The 25859-nt window shown below is 41.6% G+C and overlaps 1 protein-coding gene across 2 annotated transcripts in view; it reads left to right on the plus strand.

Moving 5' to 3' along the window:
• EBF2 (EBF transcription factor 2) overlaps positions 1-25859 on the plus strand; it is a 263272-nt gene that overhangs the window by 168236 nt on the left and 69177 nt on the right. For both annotated transcript variants that reach the window (XM_082200462.1, XM_082200461.1), the window contains exon 7: positions 15045-15126. In XM_082200462.1, the coding sequence (XP_082056588.1) occupies positions 15045-15126 (82 nt within the window). The remainder of the gene's footprint in view (positions 1-15044; positions 15127-25859) is intronic.

Raw genomic sequence — 25859 nt, forward strand, 5'->3', positions numbered from 1 at the left:
CATCTCACTGTCCACTGTAGTGATGTTATTTCACACCATTCATTTCAGTGCAAAGGAAACACAATGCAGATGTGATGAATGTCATCAACAATGTATCCTTTGCAGACTGAAAACAACAACAGCAAACATGGTTGTATCCGCTGGATTGAGTTCCATTCCAGATGTGGGACAAATGAGTGGACACCAGCAATTTCTGCTCCCATTTTTGTTGGAATTCTCCAGGATCTAATGGTGGCCAAATCTGTGTCCCCCCCCCCCACCTGCAATGGAATGATATTCAGTTGAGAACATCGCAGAGGTTGAGAAATGGTGGCCAGGCTTCCAATACTGATGCTGCTGCCACTTGCAGTAGAATACAATGAAATAGCCCCCACCCCAACAAATAAGGTATACAGTTTTATGAGACCAATTGTGTTCAGGTCAAAACATACTGAGTTTCATTGTGATCAAGGATGCGTTGCATTATGGTTTGTTTTATATCTTTCCTGAGTCATTTGAGAATTCACATGCAGGTTGTACTAGTGTTTGAACTTGGAGTGTAGAATTGTGTCCTGAATGTGCATACCAAAGCTTTCTGTACATTACTATGATATCTCAGCATTCAAAGCAGGTATTGTACAGTGGTGCCTCGCAAGACGAAATTAATTCGTTCCGCAAGTTTTTTCTTCTTGCGAGTTTTTCGTCTTGCGAAGCACGGTTTCCCATAGGAATGCATTGAAAATCAATCAATGCGTTCCTATGGAGACCGTCCGGGGACAGAGGGGAAGCGCCGCTCTGTCCCCTCTTTTGAAGCAAGGGGCTGCGGGGAGAAGATAGCTTCTCCCCCTTGCCGCCCCTTGCTTCAAAAGAGGTCCGGGGACAGCGGGGAAGATGCGCTGCACTTCCCGCTATCCCCGGAACTTGCGGGGCAAGCTTCGTTTTGCGAAGCAAGCCCATAGGGAAATTCGTCTTGTGAAGCAACTCAAAAACGAAAAAACCTTTCGTTTTGCGAGTTTTTCGTCTCGCGAGGCGTTCGTCTTGTGGGGCACCACTGTACTACAATGTATTTTGCACCTTACTTTTCCACCTTGAAAACAGGAGTATTGGTAGATTTGCCATTTACTATTGAAGTGTAGAATTCTGCTTTGCACATACAGAATGTCCTACATTCAATTCAGGCATGTCAGCACTGAATGAAGATATCAAGGTATTAGCTAACAAGCAGAGTTTTTTTCTAAATCCAAACATTTCATTCTACCTATGCAGCATGTGGGAAGGTATCTGATTATACATTTTTCTATAAGACAAAGAGAGGATGTGAGCTTGTGCCTTAACCCTGAATTCCTTACTTAATTCACAAAGAAAATGGCCTCGGGATAATAGCACTCAGAACATTATCAGTGGCTGGATCCCCTCCCCCCCACTTTTCACCTCTCAGTTTTTCCTGTCTGCATCTGGGTTCCTTCATACTTCTACCACCTCGAGACTCTGCCATTTTATTCCTACCTGAGCATGCATACGTGAGGCCTTCCTTTACTTATAGGACATTCTGACAACATTGTGTTAGAATCTTTGGGTATTCATAGATCAGGGATAACCAATGGGGTGTGTTCCAGATGTTGTGAACCTCTACTCCCATTAACTGTGGCTGGTCTGGTCAGTGGTCAAGCATATGGGAATTGTAGGGTTGTTGCCAATGCTAGTCCTACACAGAGCAACCCTGCTGAAATCAATTTCAACTGGTCAACTCTGAAGAGAAGCTAGTTGGATATGACCCAGTGTCTATAACAGCTGGACAACACCACATAGGCTACCCCGGCTATAATTCTCATCCATTTTTTTCATGCTGGCTTTTTTGTGGGTGGGGAGGGGAGAATGAGAGAAAAAAGGGGGGACTGAGGAGAAAGGGAAGCTGCTCCTATTGCAATTTGCAAAGATCTCTCTGAAGACTTTTGGAATAACAACTGCAATTACAATTGCACTGTTAGGATAGTGTTTTATTTTCAATCCCAGCCCATAGAGTTCAATTATTATTTTTATTAATGGGGCCAGATTTTCATTGGAGTACAAAACAAGGTGGCTTTCTTTGGAGATCATTTGGTTCCTAGTGAGTGTCAGAGTAGCAAATGACTGTCTTTGGAGCTGGGATGTAAGCAGTAAGCAGTTGTAGTTTTGTATAATTGCTATGTTAGAAAATAAATGGTGGATGAAAGGAAAAAGGGGAAGAAGAGCATTACATATTGAATGTTCTCCCACATTAAAAAAATAATCCCTGCAATATTTTTTTAAATGCTTTGTTTGTATATTTCTAGTCATTGATGGAATGCAAAGGCTGATACTAGGGCTGAGACTGGTTCTCTCACACACAGGAATGCAGAAGGCAAAATTGATTAAACCATTAAAAGAGGCATCCCCTCCCGTGTGAGAAAGGTAAACAGGAATGCTTCTCTTGAGATGGTTCTTTTCATTAGCAGTTTATGTAAGTACTTTGGTTAAACTTCATTAATGAAATGATTGGTCCAGGGATGAGGAACCTGCAGTGCTCCAGATGTTGTTAGACTCCAATTCCCATTAGCCCCAGCCAGCATGACCAATGGTCAGGGATGATGTTAGTGAAGTCCAATAACATCTGGAGCATTTGAACAGTCAACATTTCAGTTCTAATCTAAACTAGGTATGTTGAATGTGAATATTTATTTCAAACTTTAAGTTAGAAATAGGGAAGCCTCCAGATTAACATGCTGTTTGGGCTGATGGGAGTTGTAGTCCAATAACATCTGGAGGGCCACAACTCCCTACTCCCTTCTAGATATGATAAATGCTATAATAAGAAAGGTGTTGATCCACTGGAGCAATTATAACAGAGCCTGTTGTTGAACTCACATTCATTTCAAGGTATTAAAGGGGCATAAGAATTAAGGCAAATAATCAAAATAATAATATTGATGATGTTCCACAATTATAAGAATCATTTTTCTGAAACTTATAGAAATGACACCAAAAACCTGATTCATCTAATTGATGAATGTCCCAAACTGAAAACCAATCTGATAAAAATTGCCACAGGTACAACTGAAATGCGACATATTAATAGTTTTACTCAGTTTTTTTCATATATTTCTTTCCCATTTTGTCAAAAAACTACTGTTATATTTTATTCGGACTTGTCAGGAAAGATACACTTTCATTGGTTTGCTGAAGTTTTGAGCAGCTACAAAGCTTTTCCTGTCTAATTAAAATATATGGCAGCATCTACTGGCAAAATAATATGGTGTGCTTTCAAGTTTGAAGTGAGAATTTTGCTAGTACTCCAGTATTTTCAGAAAGCGCCATCTGCTGGATGCTATGCACAATGCCTATAATTATGGAATATGACAGTGTGGTGCAGCAATTAGACCAGAGGTTACTAAATATTTTAGACCCACAGTCACATTTGTAAACCTGATAAGCTGTTATTGGCATCACTCACACCACCTTGAAAACAAACACACACACACACACACACACACACACACACACACACAGAGAGAGAGAGAGAGAGAGAGAGAGAGAGAGACTGTATACATGTGTAAAATATCCTGCTCATGTACATACAAACCCAACTGCAGTGTTCGAAACTTTTATTGTTCTAGGTGCATAATATTTTAGCTTCAGTTCATTCATTTTCAGCTTTGTATTCTTGTTATATAGAAAAAGCGCCTAGACATTCCGTTGTTGCGCCCATAACCTAGAATTAAGGTGCCTTTTAGCTCCTAGCTTTCATATATCAGTTTCTAACACTGCTGAACTGTGCACATGCTCGCACAAACCTGAAACAGCGAGCGCGTACACATACACACACACACACAATTATCTGAATTATTCTAGAACCTTCCCTGGTATCAATGTCATGCTCACTGGTCAGTAGTTACCTGGGTCTTCTCTCCACCCCCCTTTGAAGATGGGACCAAATTTGCCCACCTCCAGTCTGTAGGGACCTCGCCTGTTCTGCAAGACTTCATCTCCCATCAGCCCCAGCCATTATGGCCTATGGTCAGGGATGAGGGGAGGTGCAGATCAACCACATATGGAGAGTACCACATTGGCTACCCTGATATATAGGATTTCAGCTTCCAAAATGATTGATGGTACAGCAGACAGCAACTCACCACTACATTACTTAGTGAGGGCCATTTATTTTAGTGGGTCTACTCTGAGTAGGATTAGGATTGAATGCAACTGAATGTTTGGGGGGTTGAGGGGGGAGGAATAGCATATTCCTAGTATTTGTTCTTTCCTCTTTTTTAATCCCTAGTTTCTATCCAGATTTAACCACAGTGGAACCACTCGGTGCTGGAATCTCAAAATGATTACAGAGTAGAATTGTTCCATTTCACACAACTCTCATTGTGTGAATCCCCAAATTTTCCTCCGAGCCCCCCCCCTTTTCCCCCCTTCTTTTCTTTTTTGAGGAGTGGTGAGAGATGCACATGAAATAAAACACCATGGAAGTATTTGTGTCGGAGATTATTCTTATATTTGAGGTCTGCTCTATCAGATCTCACAAGCCAGATGGGATCATGTTGCTGGACCCCTCTGAAAGCGGCTTTATTCCTCACTCACCGAGGGCCATCTGAGCTGCTTGCTCACATATTATAATGCCAAGGGTAAACTATTTTCATCTGTCAAGTGTTAGAAGGTATGGACTGCGGCACCTGAAAAATAGCTTTGGTAACCTTGCGACTGTGTCCTGATAATAATACATGCTGATGGTGAGAGGAGAAAAAAGACAGGAAAACAAACAAACATAATTGTCCAAGTTGAAGTGGGGGGGGGGCTGTGTCTAGATTCTGGAATGCTTAAAGACTGAGGAAGTTTGCATCAAAACACCCCAATTTGTTGTCTCCATCCTTTGCATGATGCTATTGGAATAAGGCTCTCTATCTTGCTGACCTCCCAGTTGGCAATGCCAATGCTCAGATTTTCCTTCTGGAAGCAAGACTACTATTTTTTATGATGTTGTTTCCAGGGCAATTAAAATAGCTATATGGAAATGAGTTGATTCATAATGTGCTGTTGATTTTCTCTCTGTCCCTTGAATATATTCTTAGTGACTTAATAACTATTTAGGAGGCAAAGGCAGAATGCTGCTCTGTTACACAAGGGTCTGAGGACCTGATAGCCCTTCAAGCCTTTGAACATATTCCAAGCAGGTAACAGCTTTGTGTGAATACGTTACTGGATATTTGGAAGGTTTATATTATATGTTTAACTTAAGATGTATGCACTTAGGGCTATTGCATTCAGATTGTGAACTGATTATGGGTTTTTATTGGGGTTTGTTGTTCTTAAATTTGCAAATAATAACAGCAGCAACAACAACAATGTAGGCTGCCAAAGGGCTTGAATTACTTTGAAGAGCTCTTGGGGGGAGGGGGAGAAATATTAAACACTTTGCTACTGCATATTAATAGTCAGTTCTCCATCCTGGAGAAAAGTACAAGAATTTTGCCCTACCCTCTGAAAGTGAAGCTTTCCCCTTTTGGTATTCCCCCAACCACATCCATAAATTAAGAAAAAGGGAAAAAAGAGCACAGAAATCATTGAGCCCAGTCCTCATGCATACTATCCACTATTTCTCCAATGAAAACAGGGATGTCCTATTCCATCATCATCATCATCATCATCATCATTATTTCACCCATCTGACTGGGTTGCCTCAGTCACTCTGGGCAGCTTCCAACATATATAAAAAAATAATAAAATTACACAGGGCTGCCTTCAGATGTCTTCTAAAGTTTGTATAGCTACTTATCTCCTTGGCTTGGGGGGTTGCATAACTCCATACCCTCACAACATTTATCTGATGAAAATAGGGACAAAGCAGAAATTGGGACAGCTTCTGAAAATCTGGGGTTGTCCCTGGACAATTGGGGCATGTGGAGGGCCTGCTCATGGCGAATCCTTCCACCCCATGTAGCATTTAGACTTGTGGTCTAAAGTGGAACAGCCCAAAACAGGTTTATGGCCTGAAAAAGAAAGGGTGGGGAGAGAGATCCTGTGGTTGCATTGCTGTCTACTACAGCATGGGGAGGGGAACCCGCGGTTTTCCAGATGTTATTGAACTCCATCTGACCATCTGCCCCAGCCAGCTTTATGGTCAGGGGAATGATGGGAATGGTAGTCCAGCAACATCTGGAGGTTCACAAGTTCCTTACTCCTGTACTACAATATGCTGGCCTCTTAGCGTTATACAGACTGGAGGGGTCGAAAAAAATGATTTCACTAAATTTTGTATTTGGTTGCCTTTAGATGCCTATGGTTCTAGTAGGCCTGGAATACTTCTCCAAAATAGCCATGCATTTCAAATTAGGCCAGGTTTGCCTCAAGTACTTGAATGATTGAAATATGTCATGAAACAAGCTGTATCTTTCCACATGTGGCAGCAAGAGTTTGAGTCATGGCTGAAAATATCCTTATGTGAAGCCAAGCATGGGCCAAGTAGCCATTGGAGTCCCTGTTTAATGCCTGTGTGAATTTTGTCCAGGAAAAGTTGTGAAAGCCGCTTTCTAATTATATAAAAACCAGGAAAACCCATTCTGTGGCTCTCCCATTGCCCCTAAATCATACTTCTGTGGTGTTAAGCTCTGCCTCCTTTTTGCTTCCTCTCTCCCAAAGTCATTTTTATTGTAATACCTCCATAAATATTAATGCCTTTAGCAGATGCAAGCATGTAAAATATCTGGGTATATATAAAAGACAGCACAGAACTCTTTTATATGGCTGCTTAGTTATCATTAGAGACTGGCTAGAAAATATCTGAAAGGAGGGGAAGGAATGAGTGACATGGTTCAACTAAAGGGGACACACACACACACACACACACACACAATCTTGAGCATATGTGAGTATTTAAAGAAGTTTAAAGCCAGAGGAAGAAAATTAGGCACTTTAATGTTTCTACTGGGGTTTAAAGCAAATAAAGCAGCCATAATAAGGCTGAGTGTAGGCAATGACCCATTGAAGCTGAAATGCTAAACATTCCTTGTGATTTAGGGTGCAGTATTTGTTTGTGAAGAGGTTGAGAGGCTGATGTTGAAATGGTGGGGAACCATCGCTTGCAATTCAGGACTTTGAAGATGTTTCTAAGAAAGCACACTCAACACGCTTATGGGGCGGCATCTTGATATAAGTGTGTATGGTGCTGTTATTGTCTTTGTTACCGTAAGGGCTGCATATGCTAGAGCAGCTCACTTGCTCCATAAGGAGCTCCACCTAGCCTTGAACTTCATTTGAACTGTGTCTATTTACACAGCTTTGGCACCTTCCCACGGAAATATACACAGGAACTCAGGAAGCTGCCTTATTTAGGAGGTGATCTAGTCCACCTCTGCAAGTTTGCACACCGGGATCTTTCCTAGCCATAGCTTGAGACACCAGGGACTGAACCTGGAACCTTCTGAATGCACAGTGTGCAACTGACGCTGATCTACTTGGGTAATAGGGGCCCTGCGCTGCCTCAGCTTGACCTCAGTCGACCCTCTTCTCACCTACAACTTGTCCAGCGGCTGACACTGGCTCTAAGCTTTCTCCCTCATAGTCTCAGTGTTGCCCTTGGGCAACCTAATAGCAAGGAGGCCAGGGACAAAGTTCAAACTACAGTCCCCAAGATTCTTTTGGGGAAGTGCTTTAAATGTATGATGTGGAGCTGCCCTTTGGTGACCTGGTTTTGCCCAAATCATGTTGGAACTGGAGGGTGGGATGGACTTTCTTTGGCGATCACTCGTAGCTGAGCAAGATTGTCTTCCAAGAATATGGTTTTAACATATGTGACTGTGGAGGCCAATTCTGGATCCGCCCATCCATGGGATGGTAATATATAGATGAGTAAGGGTTTAGCGTTTAGCCACCCAACCACTACCCATTTGCTCCAAATATCAGACACCACTCTCCAAATGACTAGGGTACAGTCAGATTTAAAGAAACTGCTCAGTTGGTTAGAGTGTGATGCTGAGAGGTCTCTGGTCATGCAGTTAGTTAGAGACTGGTTCAACTGAAAACAGATGGAAGACAGCTGTAACATCTTTTGTATGGCAGAATCCACACTCACTGCCTTGCTTTCAGGGCAGCCGATATGTGATCAGACCCTGACTACCCCACCCACAGTGTTTTATCTCGCTATGCAATTAATTTGTTGTGTTGTTTTCCATGGGAAATGGGGCCAAACTAGATGTGACATCATGCAATTGATGTGCACATTTCTAATGATGTAAGTAGCCACGGGAAAGCCTCAGCAACTAGATGCCCATAGACGTGAGGACAGATTGCACTCTTTCCTTCCCTATACTATGGTTCCAACAAAAATATATCTCATTTAATATCTCATAATTTTTGCATTTCAACGCATTCTTGTATCAATAGCACACATTCTTGTTATGGACTTCTGGGCCGAGACTGAGATGTCACAGTTGTATCATGCAGACAAGCTTGTGGGTCTGTGCATCTATTTAGCAAACAATTGGAGGAGGATGTCAGAAGGAAGCTGCCACCTCAAAATGTTCCTCTACCAGCTTTCCAGATGTTTTGGGATACAATTCTTATCTGCTTCAGCCAGCATGGCCAATAATCAGGGTTAGTGGAAGCTGTGCAGCAATGTCTAGAGGGCACCAGATTGGTGAAGGCCGACATAAACAGTCCTGCCCGCAAAACCTTAGGGACTGACTTCTCCCATATGTTCCTCCTCTTCCCCCATGTGCACAGGGAAAGGCCTGCTCTAAATACTTTGTTCAGACTGAAAAAGTATAGGGCTTTATCAGTGGTGGCACCTACTCTAGAAATTGCTTTCTAGGCTGACTCATGAAATTTGGTCCTTCACAGTCCTTAGGAAAATGGGGAAAGGCTTAAAAAAAAACACTTCAAAGGTCACTGGATCTTATTTGATGAACTGGTTTGTTTCTTTGTTCCTCTGTTTATTAGAATTTATGCTGCAAATTGACCTGCTCTCTGAATCTTGTTGGCTATGGCTGTTCTTTCAAAATGTGTTGTTTTTGTTGTTTGGATTTTGTTGTTTTGAATTGTTCCAGAGTGAGTCACTCTGGAAGCCGCCTGACATCATTTTGAGAGGCATATCAATTTAAGACTGAATGAATACTTTATTAGCTAAACCATTCATCCACATGAGTGTGAGGCATGCTCAAAGGTCCAATATTGTATTAAAAACTGTTTTCAAAAAAGATTGCATTTGTTCATGAACAATATGGATCAGTGGAAGAAGCAGACACTCTGCCTCTCCCCCCCCCCACCCTCAGCTCCATCCTCTCTCTCTTCATACATTGGAGCTCAGCCTCCAAGTCAGAGAAAGCAAAATGCTGCCATTAGTTGCTGGGTCCTGGATTTGCACACACCCCCTCTTTTAATCTAGGCTACAACAGCAGAAGACCCACAAGCCACAAGGCCATCCTGGGATGCAGGATTTTCCCCATCAGGCAATCTTAGGAGGGATGATTAGTTCTTTAAGATTTTACTCATTCTCTTGCACAATATGAGATTTGGGATCAAACATAAAAAATGAATTTTTTATGAAATTTGGGGTTTATAAACCCTCAGAGTTTTAAACTCTACCACAGGGTGAATTGCAATTTTTGCATCTCTTTTAGTACATAATGTGGATAGCTATATATTTGCCAAGGGCCAACATTTGCCATTATCTACTCGCCCTAAAGTCTGGGCATCTGTATGGATTTCAGTGCAGTCTGTTTCTGAGCTAGCCAATGAGGTGTCCTCCAGATAGCATTGGGCTATAACTCCCATCATCCCTGATCATCAGCCATGCTGGTTAGGGATTATGGAAGTTGTAGTCCAAGAACAGCTAGAGGGCACCACGTCACAAAAGCTGATCTATTTGTTCACAAAAGCTGCCCTGTTTGGGGCCAACTTAAATTTAACAATGGAGTTAATTGACAGTAGCCAGGAGTTTGTGTGTGTATACTTCAATATCCATCACACAAAGAGGTTTGGATCCTCTGCATTAGCCACAAAGGGAAGTTAGTACAGACATGGCAGGAAGGGGAAAATGACCTTGCTTTTAAGTAATCCCATTGAGAAAGTCACCAACTTAAAAAAATACAAAATACAAAATACAAAATCTGTTAATAAAGTTAAAAAAAACCATTGGTATTTTAAAGAACATTTTAGGTGATATTAATATCTCATCAGTTTAATGATTTCCCCACACTCCCCATTCTTTTGTTGTTTATTATTTGCTGTTGGAAATGAATTGGATCTCTAAATATTTCCTTTGTCTGTTGGTAAAAAGAACCCACAATTTTTGAAGTTGGCAAAACTATGGTTTTATTGGAGATGTAACACTGGTGTGTATGTTTTGGAGGGGGGGGCGATATGTTTTTTTGCCTTATATTTCTATTGCTTGTTTTTCTTGTTGGTAAACCTTGGGAAAAATATACATCTTTCTTCTTTAAAGTTCTAATTCAAGGCATGAATGTGTGAGTTCTGGAGGGACTTTGGGACTGCGGTAAAAATTCGTTGTCATAGTAACAGAAAGGGAACTAGGCCTAGCTCACCTGGGACTTTAACTTACTGCAAAAGCTGGGGTTTTTTTTTTTAGACAAGCACTCAGCAAGGGAAATAAATAAATAAATTGCTCATTGTGTTCCCAGCTGACTTTCAACTCCCGCCCCCCTCCGCAACTATTCAACCCTTATATGAATGCATTTTATTTTGTCCTGCAGCCTTCATGAATTTTCCGTGTCCCAGTTAAATCTGTGGGTTCCTCCCTCACCACTGCAATTTAGATGTACTACTAGGATACCAGGGCAAACACACACACACACACACACACACACACACACGAGAACAGAAAATGTTTCCAGCTAAAACAAAGCTAGATAGATCACAGACAGACCTAGTGATGGTGGAGAAATTCAGTTTTGTTTGCAATATAATCAGAAATTACTTAATTCACACATCACAAACCAATACATAACTGAAACACAATTATCCCTCGAAATTCACATTTCTCTGAATTTTGCGATGCAGATCTTTAGCCAACCAGTTAACAAAAATGTGAATGTTAGTGAAAGTCACATACAAAAATGCATTGTGTTAGAAGAAATGGTTTTGAGAAACTTACATGCTAGTCAAAATGGCATGCCAAACGTGTATATTAGAAAGTCGCATGATGGATACTTTTCATGAGTTTTTATTATTATTGCAAATTGCTGCAGAACTAAATTTGAGACCAGAAATAGGAGAAGCTGAAATGACAGATTCATCTATCCATGAACAGAGCCATTCTCATTTTTGTGTTTGGATGGTGTAAACTCTGAAAATATGTCTAGGAACCTTTTGTTTTCCCATTCTCTAGCAGTTGCACACAAAACATCTAATGTAGCATAGGATAATAGGTCACAAAGAGATCTGCTATTTATTCTGTAACCTCATTGTACATCTCACCTGCCCAGTGTTTCATTTTGATTTGTACATCTTGTGCCCCCCGAGTCCCAAAATATGGAAACATCCATGTGTTTCCTGAGCATGTTTAAAATTTTCTCTTCTTTTTGAGTATTTTGAGTGTGGACCTAATATATTTATGACTGTATCAGTTGGGCAACTTTGAAAAATGGATAGTTACATCCCAAAATCTGTAATTAATTTTCTCTGTTCCAAACCCCCCCCCCCCGATTTTTGGGTGACATTTACATCTGCTTGAGCATATCCAGATGTGGTGCCAGTTTCGTGATTTTTCCATAGCACATATATAGAGCAGGCCAAATTGTATAACTGTTGATGCTGTTGAGGGAGGACTATGGGGGCAGGAGTCCAGGGTCCCACTCAGCAGAAACAAAACAGAGCTGGCTCACACCATTTTGAAGCAAGTGAAATAATGCACATTAGCAACTAAAAAAGCCCACTCCTGAAAATATTAATTCCACAGGCTAAAATGATCCACAGTGAATAACCTATTGTAGGTTGCTTGGTCCTGGGACAAACTGTCGTCCTGCTGGATAGGAAGCCATTCTTGCTGCACTGTTTCAGTGGCCACGACTGCAGATGGGCAAATAGGTCGATTCTAATTTCAGTTTCTGTTTTTTTCCAATCTTAAATTTAGTTTCCTACATTTCCCTAAGAACTGGTGATTTACTTTAGTTTATTCTTTTTTTAAAAAAAACCCTCATGAATGTTTCTTGGCATTTAAATGTGCATTTCTCTTAATAGACACATTTTTTTCAGGCAACATCCACATTTCCATGTTACTTTCACAAATATATGGTTTTGTGTTTTTGTTTTTTGTCTTTAATACTATGTGTCTTCAATATAAACATTTTAAATCCCCTTTTTTGGGGTTGGAGCACTACATCCACTAAAACATGAAGCAGTGTGAATTGTGAAGGTTAATTGTGTTTTAGTTCATATATTGTTTTGGGGAAGGGAGAATTAGGTAGATTTGCATGCTGCCATGCTAGGGGCCGTAGCAGCAGGGCTCTCAGGTGTGTTGTTAAGAGGCCAGCTTAGCCCTGCTCTCAAAGCAATTTGCATTTCGCCTCTCCCCACCTTTGTCCTGACTGGCATTACCTAACTGCTCTGTTGAATTGTACAGTCTATTCTACCACTTCCACATTTTACTAACTCGTTTCACTCCACGTGTAGACCAGGCCTTAACCAATCCCTTTTCAGATTCCAAATCAAGTTCTATGTCTCAATCTTTAATAAATTAAAGGTACCCATGCTATTCATTCAGGTTTGGTGGGTGGTTGGAGGAAGGCACAACATGTCACAACAGATGCAATATTCAAGGGTAAAACTGATTTTTTCAAGGCAGTAAAACATTGCATTTTCAGTGCTGGGAACACATGGACTGCAATAGAAGAATCTGTAACCATGGTGGTAAATAGAGAGGCAAAGAACAAGGTTGAGTGAACTGGGCTACAATTATTTATTTTCACTTAAGAGATCTGTTTGGGATACTAAGTCCTTCAGCCTTTCAGCCTTCCTGCACTGCTCCCTCCCAGCGCACCATAACTCTGGGAATACGTTACAGGCTGCCCCCCTACTGGCAAGTCCCACAGCCCTGTACCAAATTCAGTCAATATATGCACAAATCTCAAGGGCCCTTGGAGATTATGTTTATTGACCCAGAAATGTACACAATTCCCTCCTTGTGGAAAGATTGTGTGCACATTCTCCATGTAGCCTGGTGAATGTGCACAATGGCCAGTTGTTATGCACATTAATCACTCAACGTACAGTCCATATACAGTATATAGATATAAAGATTACAGTGCGGTAAACAAACAAACAAACAAACAAACAAACAAACAAACTCACTGCTTACCTGTTGGTAAAACACAGAAGTAAATTAAATGCCACCTATAGGATATTGAAGGGATGCCATGTTGTTTTTGTTCTGGATAACAGACTTGTGTTTGGATTTTTTTTGTAGGAGTCTTTTGTAAGCCCCTCAGGGTTATAAAGCAGGATGCAAGTATTCAAAATAAATAAATAATCTATTTATTGTTATGTCCTGCAAATATTACTTTCTCTAATACTTTACAGTGTGGTGGAAAAATATGTGATGTGGAATGTTTCCCCATTCATATTTATAAATTGCATTTCTGTTCCCCTGGAGATCTGAGGATACTACACATTGTTCTTCACTCCCTCATCATTTTACCCCAGCACCCCTGGAAGATAAATTAGGCTGACAGGTAGAGACTTCCCCATGGTCAACCTGTGTGAGCATTACAGCAGATGAGGATTTTAAACAAGAAGGTCACATTGGCCTTTGTGTTGGACCACACTCACCGACCTCATCAGAATGTCTTCAAACATCCCAGTCTGACGCTTAATATTCATGTGCTGATTGGAACATCAGTGTGGAAGGTCTCTGTGCATTCAAGTGTTGTGTGCTGATGTTCTGTTTAATGCCTGTATATCAGGCTGTCCCCCTCCCTCCTCCATGCTTTAGTGAGGGGGGGGTGCTCTGTGAACAGCTCTTACATGAATTTCATATTTTATGTAAGCTCCCAGCAATTTTATAAAATAATCTAAACTGAGAGAGACTTGCCCAAGGCTATTCAGTAAGGTTGATGAGCCGAGTAGGGATTGGGCCCCGTGTCCCTCCACACCAAAACTCAAAATTCTGTCCACTTCACCATGTTTGACCTCATTATGGCTTCTTCACTTTTTTAAGTATATACCTTAAAATGTAGTGTATGGATGAGATCACCACATAAAATTGTCTGACACTTAAACAGACCTTTAGTCCTTTGTCTCAGTATTGTCTGCCACAGGGATGGGGAGAGCCTGTGACAACCCCCCCCAATGTTGTTGGACTACAACACCTATCATCCCTGACCCTCAGCATCTGGAAGGCCAAAGGTTCTCCAGCCTTGGTCTATCATGACCAACAGTTGATCTCAGAAAGAGGTCTTTTCCAGCACTGGTACTGAGACCCTCTTGTTGAGATGTTGAGGCTTCAACTCAACTTTTTCTATATATATAAAAAAGCCCTGCATACACTAATGAAAACACCAGGATTGGCTTCAGCTCCTCTGAATTTCATGCAAATCCCAGTTTCGCATCTACATAATGTGCGAATGTCACTTAGACCCAGATAAAGAGATATAAATTGCAGAGCTGCATTCATGAGTACACAAATACTTTTAGGGTTTTTTATGGGGGGGAATTCTATGTCTATTATCTTTATTTCTTTTTGTTTTATTGCTTCAAATTCCCAATGCAACTGTTCTTGCCTCTGTCCTCACGTTGGAAGCTTCACCTATTGTATTTTGCCTTGCTTGTCTGTGAGCTAAAAGTTTTTTTGTTTTTTTTTAAAGATCTCTGGTTTCTAATAGCAATAGGTATTTCTTTGCAGGGCAAATAAATTCCACAAGAAATGTCATTTTAATCTGTTTTAATTGACAGCATGCTTTTAAAACACTCTGTTGATCTCTCCCAGTGGATTCTGCCACAAGGCACAATCATATCCGCACAAAGCAAGTAAATAATAACAGACACAATTTTTTAAAGTGGAAGATGTCACACACGCTCTCTCTTTCCCCCTACAGATTCTTCTTAAAATTTTTCCTCAAGTGCAATCAGAATTGTTTGAAAACAGCCGGGAACCCTCGAGATATGCGGCGGTTCCAGGTAAGTGTTATGGGATTCTCTGTTAAGTAAGTTGTCTGTCTTTTCGCTTCCGTTCCTCGTCACTGACACCGTGGGTAATAAATGAGATGACAGTAAATGATAAACCCCATCATATATGGTTAAAGTTTCCCCTGCATTTGTCGTATTTAATCCTTGCTTCCCCCACTTCCCCCTTCTGAATGCCCAGGAGGGGAGGTGATGTACCCTGCCAACCAGTGATGTATATTTGATTTGACACCCCAAAGCAAGGCACTTGCATGTACAACTGCCCATAGCAGGGACTATGTTCATGATCGGTAGCTGTCTCTGAATTTTTCAAAGTAGCTCTGTCTGTGAGCCATGCGCAAGTGTAACACGCACACACTTTAACATGCTCAGAATTGTCCATTCAAGTGCTTTCAAAACGGCGGCTGATCCAGGCATGGTCACTTTAAAGATCTTGCATGGTAAAGGCAACAAGGCCCATGGGACAATGACCCAGCTGCTTTGCAGGAAAATCTGCCACTGGTTTCATCATAGCTGTCGCTGATGTATTGAGAATACCAGCTAATAAAAACACAGAAGGAGGTGAAGTGTGTCAAGTTGGAAACATGGGGGAGGAGGGGGCTGAGGAGACACAGGCACTAAATCTCATCTCTCTTTCTCTCTCCTTTCCACGCTGTAATTGTTTAAGGCTGTGTGCAGACGTAACACATTCACAGCAGTTCTCCACATACCACTATAATGCCTCGAGCCTAACCACTCTCCATTTGATTCTGCTACTGTGGCTTGATAACTGTGCAAACATAATGAAAGAGTAAACACACAGCCTTGCTGCAGGTGGTTTTAAGGGTGCTGGGGGTAGGAAACAGGGTTGCTTCTTAAAGAAAAACAACCCAGCAGGTTAGCTTTCAACCTGGAGAGAGAGGATTTCTTCTGTATATCGAATCTGGTACCAAACCATCATGGTATGGTTTAGACAAATCTGTGACCGCCACATTCTGTACAGATGGTGGCGTTCCCGGGCTATCTTCAAGGGCAGCCCCCATATTACAGTAATCTATGAACCTTTCCTTATTCCCTTTGACACTTTATCTATAGTGCAATAAAGAGGGTCTATCATATAGTATTCCCAGATTTTCGGGGGGGGGGGGACAACAATTGCATAAACATTTCTCTGTTGTTGCTTTGATTCCCGATGTCTTCCCTTCCGGAATTCCACTCCTGGTTCTCTTGCAGTGTCTGCATCAGGAAATGGCCTTTGTAATCACTTTGAGAAAGGGAAGTCTCTGCATCAACCAGGGTGGAGGAGGGCATAAAGCTATTTAAGCCTGTTCTACCCCTCCTTTGGCCTCTTCAGTTTCGAAACTCAGAGTGGATATAGCCAGTGTTCACTTACAGTCGTACCTTGGATCCTGAACGCCTTGAGAGTCGAACATTTTGGCTCCCGAACGCCACAATCCGGAAGTGAGTTTTCTGGTTTGCAAACATTCTTTGGAACCCAAACATCCAACATGGCTTACATAGCTTCCGATTGGCTGCAGGAGCTTCCTGCAGCAAATCAGAAGCCGCTCCTTGTTTTCCAAACATTTTGGAAGTTGAACGGACTTCCCGAACAGATTCTGTTTGACTTCCAAGGTACGACTGTATTTGTTTCATGCCGAGACAGAAATCAAACCACAAATATATATTCACTGTTGTTTTTGCTTTTTGCCCACAAATGATATGTATATAACTGATTTACATCTATTTGCATTGTGTTTCCTTTGCACTGAAATGAATGGGGTGGAATAACAACTTAATTTTTATAAGTTACCGTACTTAATTTCACCACAGCAAATAACAAGGTGGATAATGTAGTTTTGGACAGACAGGAAATTTGCATTCCGTAAGATCCACGATACGGCTGCCTTATCTATAAAAGCATTTTGTGCCGCAGCATCTTCTTCTGCACGCGCATGCGTTGTGTGGCTTGAGGACCTCTGGCACTCCCTTCCCCCAGATGCAATACTTCAGTGTCAAACTACTTCTAAACTTCCTCAGGCACAAGCCTTTATGGCAGACGCTACTATGGATGCTAGGGAAAAAACCTCAGCGCCTAGGACTTGCCAGTCGCATGGTCAGCAGTTCGAATCCCCGCCGCAGGGTACGCTCCTGTTGCTCGGTCCCAACGCCTGCCAACCTAGCAGTTCGAAAGCACCCCCGGGTGCAAGTAGATAAATAGGGACCGCTTACTAGCGGGAAGGTAAATGGTGTTTCCATGTGCGGCTCTGGCTCGCCAGAGCAGCTTCGTCACGCTGGCCACGTGACCCGGAAGTGTCTGCGGACAGCGCTGGCTCCTGGCCTCTAGAGTGAGATGAGCGCACAACCCTAGAGTCTGTCAAGACTGGTCCGTACGGGCAGGGGTACCTTTACCTTTACTATGGATGCTATGCAATTTCCAACCAGGGCTGTGTCCTCTCAAGCAGCGGAATGGAAACAGCGCTGCATGTGACAAATACAAGGATGAATGGAAAATGTTGTCTCCCTGACCCTCAGATACCTTTAAGAGTATAATTTCACAACTGGCCTTCAGAGCTGTGGTGCTTGTTGTCAGGGGCCTTTTGGGGGCCAACCTGTAGCATACACCTAGAGTTATGGGGCCTTGGAAGGGAGGAAGACAGGAAGGTTTCCCTACTCACCTGAAAAGATGAGGCTTCAATGAGGGGGTAGATGAAATACTACCCCTCAGCCCTGGCAGCATTGGCTCAACTGCCATTGGTTGTGAGCAGTTAGGATCTCTTACTATGGTTCCCAACTGCAGGTCTTTTGTGTGAAAATGAATAAATATGACCCAGATCCCCCTGTCTTGTGTCTTGCCTTCTTATTTACCACTATAGTTGCAGACACTTCGGTTGCAGCCCATGTGTGCCAAGCACTGAAAATACAATGTTCTACTGATTTGAAAAAATTCACTTTTAACCTTGAATGTTGCATCTGTTGTAACATTTTGTCACCACCAGCCCCCAGTAAAGTTGCATGCATAGTATGGGTACCTTTGATTTATTAAAGTTTGAGGCTCAGAACTTGGATTGAAATCTGAAGAGGAATTAGTTAAGGCTTTGTGTACACATGGAGTGAAATGAGGGGGTAAAATCTGGAGGTGGTAGAATAGATTGTACAATTCCTCAGCACAGCTGCATTGGACTTAATAGTCTTATGAGGCCACCACTTTCAGTTTAAATGTGTGTTACTTTACTTCAAAATGTGTTAAATCATTTCTGCTACATTGAGGATCTGCTTGCTTCTTCTTCTGGGTGGGGCTCTTGACTATAGCTTCAAAACCCGTCCTCACAACATAACTGGTACCATTTTAGATTGCAAGGGGAAATCGATCTTTAAGTGCTTCTTGTTTAATTCTCTCCTTGTGAGAGAATTTTAAAAATGTGATGGTGAATATGGTATTTTTTCTTTCTGCATTTTTTCTGTACTCTTTCAGTATTTTTTTCTGAGCTCCTTCCACTGCTACTCATTATGCACTGTAGATGCCCAGAGATTCCTGGATCCCACATTAAAACTCTATATGGTCTATTAAAGAATGCAAAAAAAATACTAAAACTTATCCTCTTCTGAAGGGTTTCACACAGATGCCGATAAGAGTTCCATTCAAGTGTTTTTAGTGTGAAGATCATCTCAAAATATCAGTAAAGTTTTTGCAGCCCCCAAAATGCATGCTCTTTTATCTTTCATCCAACTTCTTCCATATGCCCTATATCAGCAAAAGATAATTAAAGTGCCAGAGATTACGATTTAGGTTACAACGGACACTTGTCAATCCTAAAAATGTAAGACCATCTCAGATTTGTTAAAACACGATACAGGCGTTGTACATGCAGAATGAAGGAATAAAGGGGAGGTGTTTCTTCAAACTCTTGATTTAATTAAGTTTTAGAAACAGAAAAGTAGGTGAGGGGAACAAAAACATCTGAGTGAATTTTATCTCTATGCTAGATCATGTACAGGTTATAGAAGGGTCATATATATGTGGTAGGGTGCTCATGTAACCTTGTATAGTATTAGAAACGCTGTCAGAAGGGAACCCTCTATTTGAAGGTAACTGATGTAGATATGGCACAAGGCTTTTTAGGTGCCAGTACATGTCCAGGGAGAAAATCAGTTCACATTTAAAGGTAACCCTACCTCATTTGCACTTTCCCAAACAGTACATGAACTGGAGCACGGCCGTCCTTCTAAACTCACCCATCTTGGAATTTTGCAATGCTGTTCTCCAGCCAGAGTCCTTCTGTGTTGTAGCTTTACCATGAGATGTGATCAGTGATGTGACCTTGTTTTGTGGAAACCTCCTGCCCTTTTTCTAACAAGGCATTGTTTCATCAAATTAATTGGAAATATTACGAATGCATTGAGACTGAATGATAAAAAGACTAGTTGACTATTTCTAGGTTGCGTCTTTCAGAATAGGATGTATAATTTCCTGGTTGTATCCAACAAAGTTCTACACAAAGTAGACCCCCTGAAATCTATGGACATGACCTATACTTGAATGACTTGTGTCCCCTTAATGAATCTTACAAATTCACACTCACTGTAATTACACAAGCATTTGTAGATTGAGGCACACTGGGATGAATGGTTCCCCGAATTCATTGATTTATTACAATATTATGCATGAGTAGCTCCTCCAGATGGATCTAGCTTATCTGAATGGACACTTCCTTGCATATGTGGGATGGTTGGAACAGAATGGGACAGTCTGCCCACTCCAGAGGTCTGTATGTACAGCAACACACATATATGGCCCAGGAGCAAATCTTGTAGATATTTTCCTCCTTCATGGCTCTAATTTGGGAGGGGTGAGGGGCAAAATACATTTCCTGCAAGTTGTTAAATTAATCTAGTTCTGATCCTCTAAACTGCTTAGGCACATTTGAAAGCTCTGTGGAGATAGATTTTTCTGAGATTTTTAAGACTGAATACATCTTCTCAGTGTATTCAGCTCCTCTCTGGCCATGTTTCACAGCAGCGAAAGTTGCATTCTGTTATACAGTTGTACCTCAGAAGTAGAACGGAATCCGTTCTGGAAGTCTGTTCGACTTCCAAAACATTCAGAAACCAAGGAGCAGCTTCCGATTGGCTGCAGGAAGCCACGTTGGACGTTTGGGTTCCAAAGAACGTTTGCAAACTGGAACACTCACTTCCGGGTTTGCGGCGTTTGGGAGCCAAAACGTTCGACTCCCAAGGCATTCGTCAACCAAGGTACGACTGTATTCTCTTACTACAGACTTAATAATCTGGAATGAATATCACAAACCCTTTAGAGTGTTCTCACTGTCACTTGATTCAACATTATAGATACATATATTAAAAAGTTTCCTTCACCCATTTATTCACACAAATTGGCTGAAGAGACAGAATCTTCCCATTCTTTCCTGCACGGTCACTTTCGAAACACGTAGTGCTTTCACAACACCCACACTGTAGTTTATGTATATATTATTCTAGCAAGGAGCTCACTATGGCACACCTGATGTCTTCCTCTGAGGTAAGTTAGTCTGAGAAACTGTGACTGACACAGCTATGCCATTGGCAGCAGCATGAGTTTAGCCAGGAGCTCCGAATCAAGAACTGTGGGATACTTCTATAGGACAAGCCAGATGACAAGGCTGAGGAAGCAAGCTAAAGGTCTAGCTCATAGGGCAACCAGAAGGCAGAAACAAGGAATGAGCTAGGACTGTGTTAGAGTCGTTGCAAGTGGAATCCCTGATCTGGACCTTGTGTAGAGTAGAAATGAATTTGCTCTTCACCGCAAGGATGAGTTTCAAAGATTTACTGGGAAACGGTTACAAATAAATGTTACATAATACAAAGTCACACATTGCTCTTAAGCAATGTCATTCCATATTCTTTTTAGTCCTTAATAAAGTTCAATAAACTTCTCTCTCTCTGTTCCCAGAGAGAGATCCTGAGTAACATACTTGTATCATCATCACAGAGCTTTTGCTTCTGCTACTGCTGCAACTGACTTTTCAGGATTCATCTCCTCCTGTTAAAGATCTCTAGGATTCCAGTGATGAGTCATAAATTATTTCATAGCATTTTAAATGCAATGCATTCAAATCTTATCATTTTATGCATGTAAAACTTTTCTATGTTTATCAAACTGTCTGTCCTTACACTCTTCACCGGCAGCGTTGGCACCATCAGGCTTTTGCTGAGGTCCACAGCCCAGAAAGGGGACTCACTACTAACCTCCTAAGCCTCCTGCTCCTGCCACTTTTCTTTGTCAAGAGAGAGCAGTGACAGAAGCAAGGAGAAATATCACTTTCAGTGATTAGGCAGTATTAACAATGAGTTAATCCCTGTTAACTAAATTGGTGCACACTCACAAAGACAAATTCATTAGTCAATTTATCTCTTCCTTTCACACTGGAACCCCAATGGATAACTTCGGGAAGCTTGTCTGAATGGAAAGAGAGAGCAGAATGGAAGGCTGCTGTGACTTGTTTTTCTTCTTCCCATGTTGAAAATAACAATAATAAATATTAAAAATTTAATAGCATAGCAACTTTTGCCAAAATAGAAAAATATGTTAGTGTAACTGAGCAGTTATAAGGGAAAGTACATCATGAATTTCGTATTATTTCCAGATGTCCAGTGCTATAAAGGATCCCCACCCCTCTATTGGAACCATAACAGGATTCCACCCCCACCATTTCACTGAGGGATGAGATAGGCTGCACAAATTCTGGACACTCATTGGGAACACAAACCTCAGAACAATTCTAGCAGAAGAATATCCTTGGAGTACATTCATGACACCATTATATTTCAATTAGTGCTGGTTCTCACAGTGGCCCTCACTAATAGCAAACTCAGGTGCCTGTGTGGCAGTCAGTCTTGGAGCAAATAAATGAGTGATTCCTACATGCTTTGCAGAAAGAAGAAGAAATTTTAAGGACCAAAACAGACACCTGTGAGGTCCCATTATTTAGAGAATAATCTTGGCGATTAACTCTAGAGAGAGAGAAGCAACTATAGCCTCTTAGACCCTGATCACCTGATTACAACCTCATTCTGCTGCATGCATAGACTTATTTTAATCTTAAAACCAGCAAGTAATGAACAGGTAAGTGTGAACAGATAAGTTGTAATGAGATATGCACTCTTGGATGCAACTGTAAAGTGCAAGTGAGAGAGAGAGAGAGAATACATGAGCAAAGGTGAAGGCAGATCCACTCAGCCACTGTATTAAGTGTATATTTACAACATAAGAATGAAATTCATGCCCCCAGTGTTTAATCTTGGCTGGCAAAAGCGAACCCAAACTAGAAAAGTGTCTTTCAGGAAGGCCTTAGCCTGACTTCTTGCTTAGCTTTACAAGCGATACTTGCCTATGGTGCTCAACAGTTATACTAACAGACCTAGATCTCCAGGGATGTCAGCCCAATGCCTTTCACCAGCCTTAAATACCCCTAAAGAAAACAAAAGCATGTCATGTTTTATGATAATGGGTGAACAAGTGGTATTGATGGATATGCCATCAGGAGGGCATTGGCAAAAGAAGGGAGGGGCAAAGCACCTAAATGGTTAACAAGATAATGGTAAGAAATATTGACCTTGATTTGTTTAGCTAAGATGTAAAGATTTCTGAAGGTCAAAGGTTTTCTTGTGTAGTGTTTTGGAGTCTAACTGTGCCTGACCCTCTAACATTAAGTTGCTGCGGCCTGCAGTTTTGAAGAGTGAAGCGAACGAGGGGGGAAAGGAGAAGGGGGAGAGAACAGGAAATGGAGTGAGGTGTTTCAGGAAGTTGTCAGGAGTTGACTGATTGATTCCAGATGGAAAGGGTCACCCTCCATGACCCAGGAAACGCTCACTGGGGGAAAGCTGTTGGCTGGTGAAAGGGGGAGGGCCTGGGAGCTGGAGACTAGAGAGGAATGTCCGCTTCCTTTTTTAAAAAAACACAAAACAAAACACAAAAATCATGGACTTTTAACTCTTCAGTATAAAACATGCTTGGCAGTGGTCTATTTTCGGCATGAGATTTGAGTGGATCTATGTCTCGATTAAAGAACAATTTCTTATCCATAATGCTAAGCAGCTTTTCGTTGGTAAAATATGTTGTTGTGGTGGTTCCAATAATCCCAAGGTAGAATACGATAAAACAACTCAATACAAAACAGCAATTCAAAACGAATTAAATATACAATAAAACCAACGTATCATTATTAAAGTAGTCGGGAATCATTCAGCTGGTATCAGGAGTCACTGAAGCTACAGTAGGTATATTTTAAAGTAGATGAATGATTCATGGTGAAGGAAAAGCTTGGGTAGAACATGATGAAGATTCATCTCGTACTCTCTCTAGCCCTGTGCCAGAAAATGTCTTCTGCATTTCCCCCCTGACCATTCTCCATTAACTAATGAAAAAAAGAAATTTCACCTGAAAATTATCAAAGGGGAGATAAAAAGTTGGTGAAATTCTCATGGGATGCAAGTGGCCAAGGGGTCATTGTGAGTGTCTCGTCTTTCATTCTGTAAAGCATCCCACCAGTGGTCTGCTCTCTGCAGCCTTCTTGGGAGTCTGCACTTCAACCAAACCCAGCAAAGGCATCGTGATGTAACTTATTCCATGGGGTGGAATGGAAAGTGAGGGCAACCGAAAAGGCTGTAGAGTGCTGGAGAAATTTCTGATGGAAAGAAAAACACATACACTACCCTTGGCCACCTGTCAGAGAACAGGTTTATGCCACACTGAAGACCAACCAAAATTCCAATGAAGTTCTAAAGTGCCCGTGAGGTACATAAATGGAAGCCTCTTTCACAGAGGAAGAAAACTTTTGAGAAACCAGAAGACAGATCTTGGCACAGCACTAGTTTGCCCCTAGTATCCAACAATTAGAGGTACACTCAGAGTTGACCCATCCATGAAACAAGGTGAGGGACCACCTCAAGCGGCAGGATCCACAGGGCCAGCAGATCTGGCCTCCAAGGAATACATCGCCCACTGCTGCTGCTGCGGTGGCAGCAGCAACAGCTAAGGCTGTTGGAGGCTGCATCTGCCTACTCCTTGCCAGCATTCTTGGTGACTAGGAGGTGCTGCTGGTCTCCTCCCACCCTTCTTCCTGATGTAGATCTTTATTCCCCTTTTGTTCTTCACTCACCCTTCTTCCCTGGTCCTGGGGGGGCATGTTGCCATTTTGTGGTTCACCTCAGGTGCCAAAATGCCTTGGGTCGGCCCTAGGTGCAGTTCCTCTAATCAGAGGCATACTGGCTCTGAGTGTGGATGTTCCATACTTAGTGATCACTTGGGATGTGCAACAAAATATTGCAATGTAGAGCGCTGTTTTTTCAAGATTCCAATCAGCCATGCCATGTTACAGAATACTCCATTTCCTTCTAGTTGCCCAAACTACAAGAAGCAAAGGCTGGAATCTGTTTTGTTATTTTTGTTGCAATACACAGCATATTTGTGTACTGTTCTGGTGGACACACATACTATGAGCTGTGAATGTCATATGGTAATAATGGCTGTAACGGTAACAAACATGTTAGAACCAACATATGCCAAGGACTGCTGATTTGGCAGTTTGAAAGGTATGTTTGTTAAACATTTCCCTTGCTGTCCTAGAGTACTACTGCCAAGGTTTGAGAGTGCAGATATGGAATATACACAGTTAGGTGTACCTGGGCTGTTCACATATATGTATATTTGGGCCTAGTGCATAGGGTTGTATCCAGTATATTGCTAAGGAACCCATCATGGTAGCACACTTCTCCCCTCCCCCACGCTACCCCAGATCTCTTCTGGATCTCCTCCACACCCTCTGGAGCAGATTTGGGAAGGGTCCTGGGTTTCATGGGCAGGAGGAGAAGCGGATAAATTTCTGCTGCACAAGCATAACTTGTGCTAGTAAAAGAGTGCTTTGGATACCGTCCATAGTATGTAAGAGATTGCAAAAATGTGAATTAATTTACTAGATTATTCTGTGTAGGTGTGGGGTAAGAGAAACTCCCCAGCCCCCTAAATCCAAGACAATTGGGATAATGTTGAAATAAATTATAATGCATAGTAAATGAATAGATCTATTAACGTCAGGGAGATGATGCTTAGTATTATTTACCATTTTATTATTTATACTTGTTTTTAAATTTTGTGGATTTTATCTGTATTTTTGGCGACTATTTTATGCTAATTTATGGAAACTGCTGAGAGATTTTTCTTTTTTTGTCATGGTGGTGGGAAACACACCCACAGAAGATCAAAAAAATGGACCATTCCTAGTTTGGCACTGAGATATTGGGTGAGAACCAAGCTGGGGAGGGAAGAGCTCAAAGGATCCAAGCCTGCAATAAGGCAGTGGGGCAGTCAAGTTTCCTCCTCCACATGCAGTTTTTGTTGTAAAAAATAATATATTTCCTCACCTTACTTTAAATAAAAAATGAGGCAGAACCATGAGAAAACAAACATGGCTGCCACATCACATCTTCTCTGGCCCCAAATCTCCCACTACATGATTGTTTTTGATACCTTCTGCCACTGCTACCTCCAGTCATATTAAATTAAGCACACACACACACACACACACATATATGTAAAAATATGCTAGAATGATCTGTGGTCGACTGTATGCTTCCGGTGTATATATAAGTTTATACCTCTATCCCATTGGGTGTGTATAATATATAGTCTCTGCTTGTGCATGGTTGGAATTGTGTGTGTGTGTTATGTATGTGCAATAATATACGTTTTGATT

The sequence above is a fragment of the Podarcis vaucheri genome (assembly GCF_965113315.1).
Source record: "Podarcis vaucheri genome assembly, chromosome: 15".
Taxonomy (NCBI): Eukaryota; Metazoa; Chordata; class Lepidosauria; order Squamata; family Lacertidae; genus Podarcis; species Podarcis vaucheri.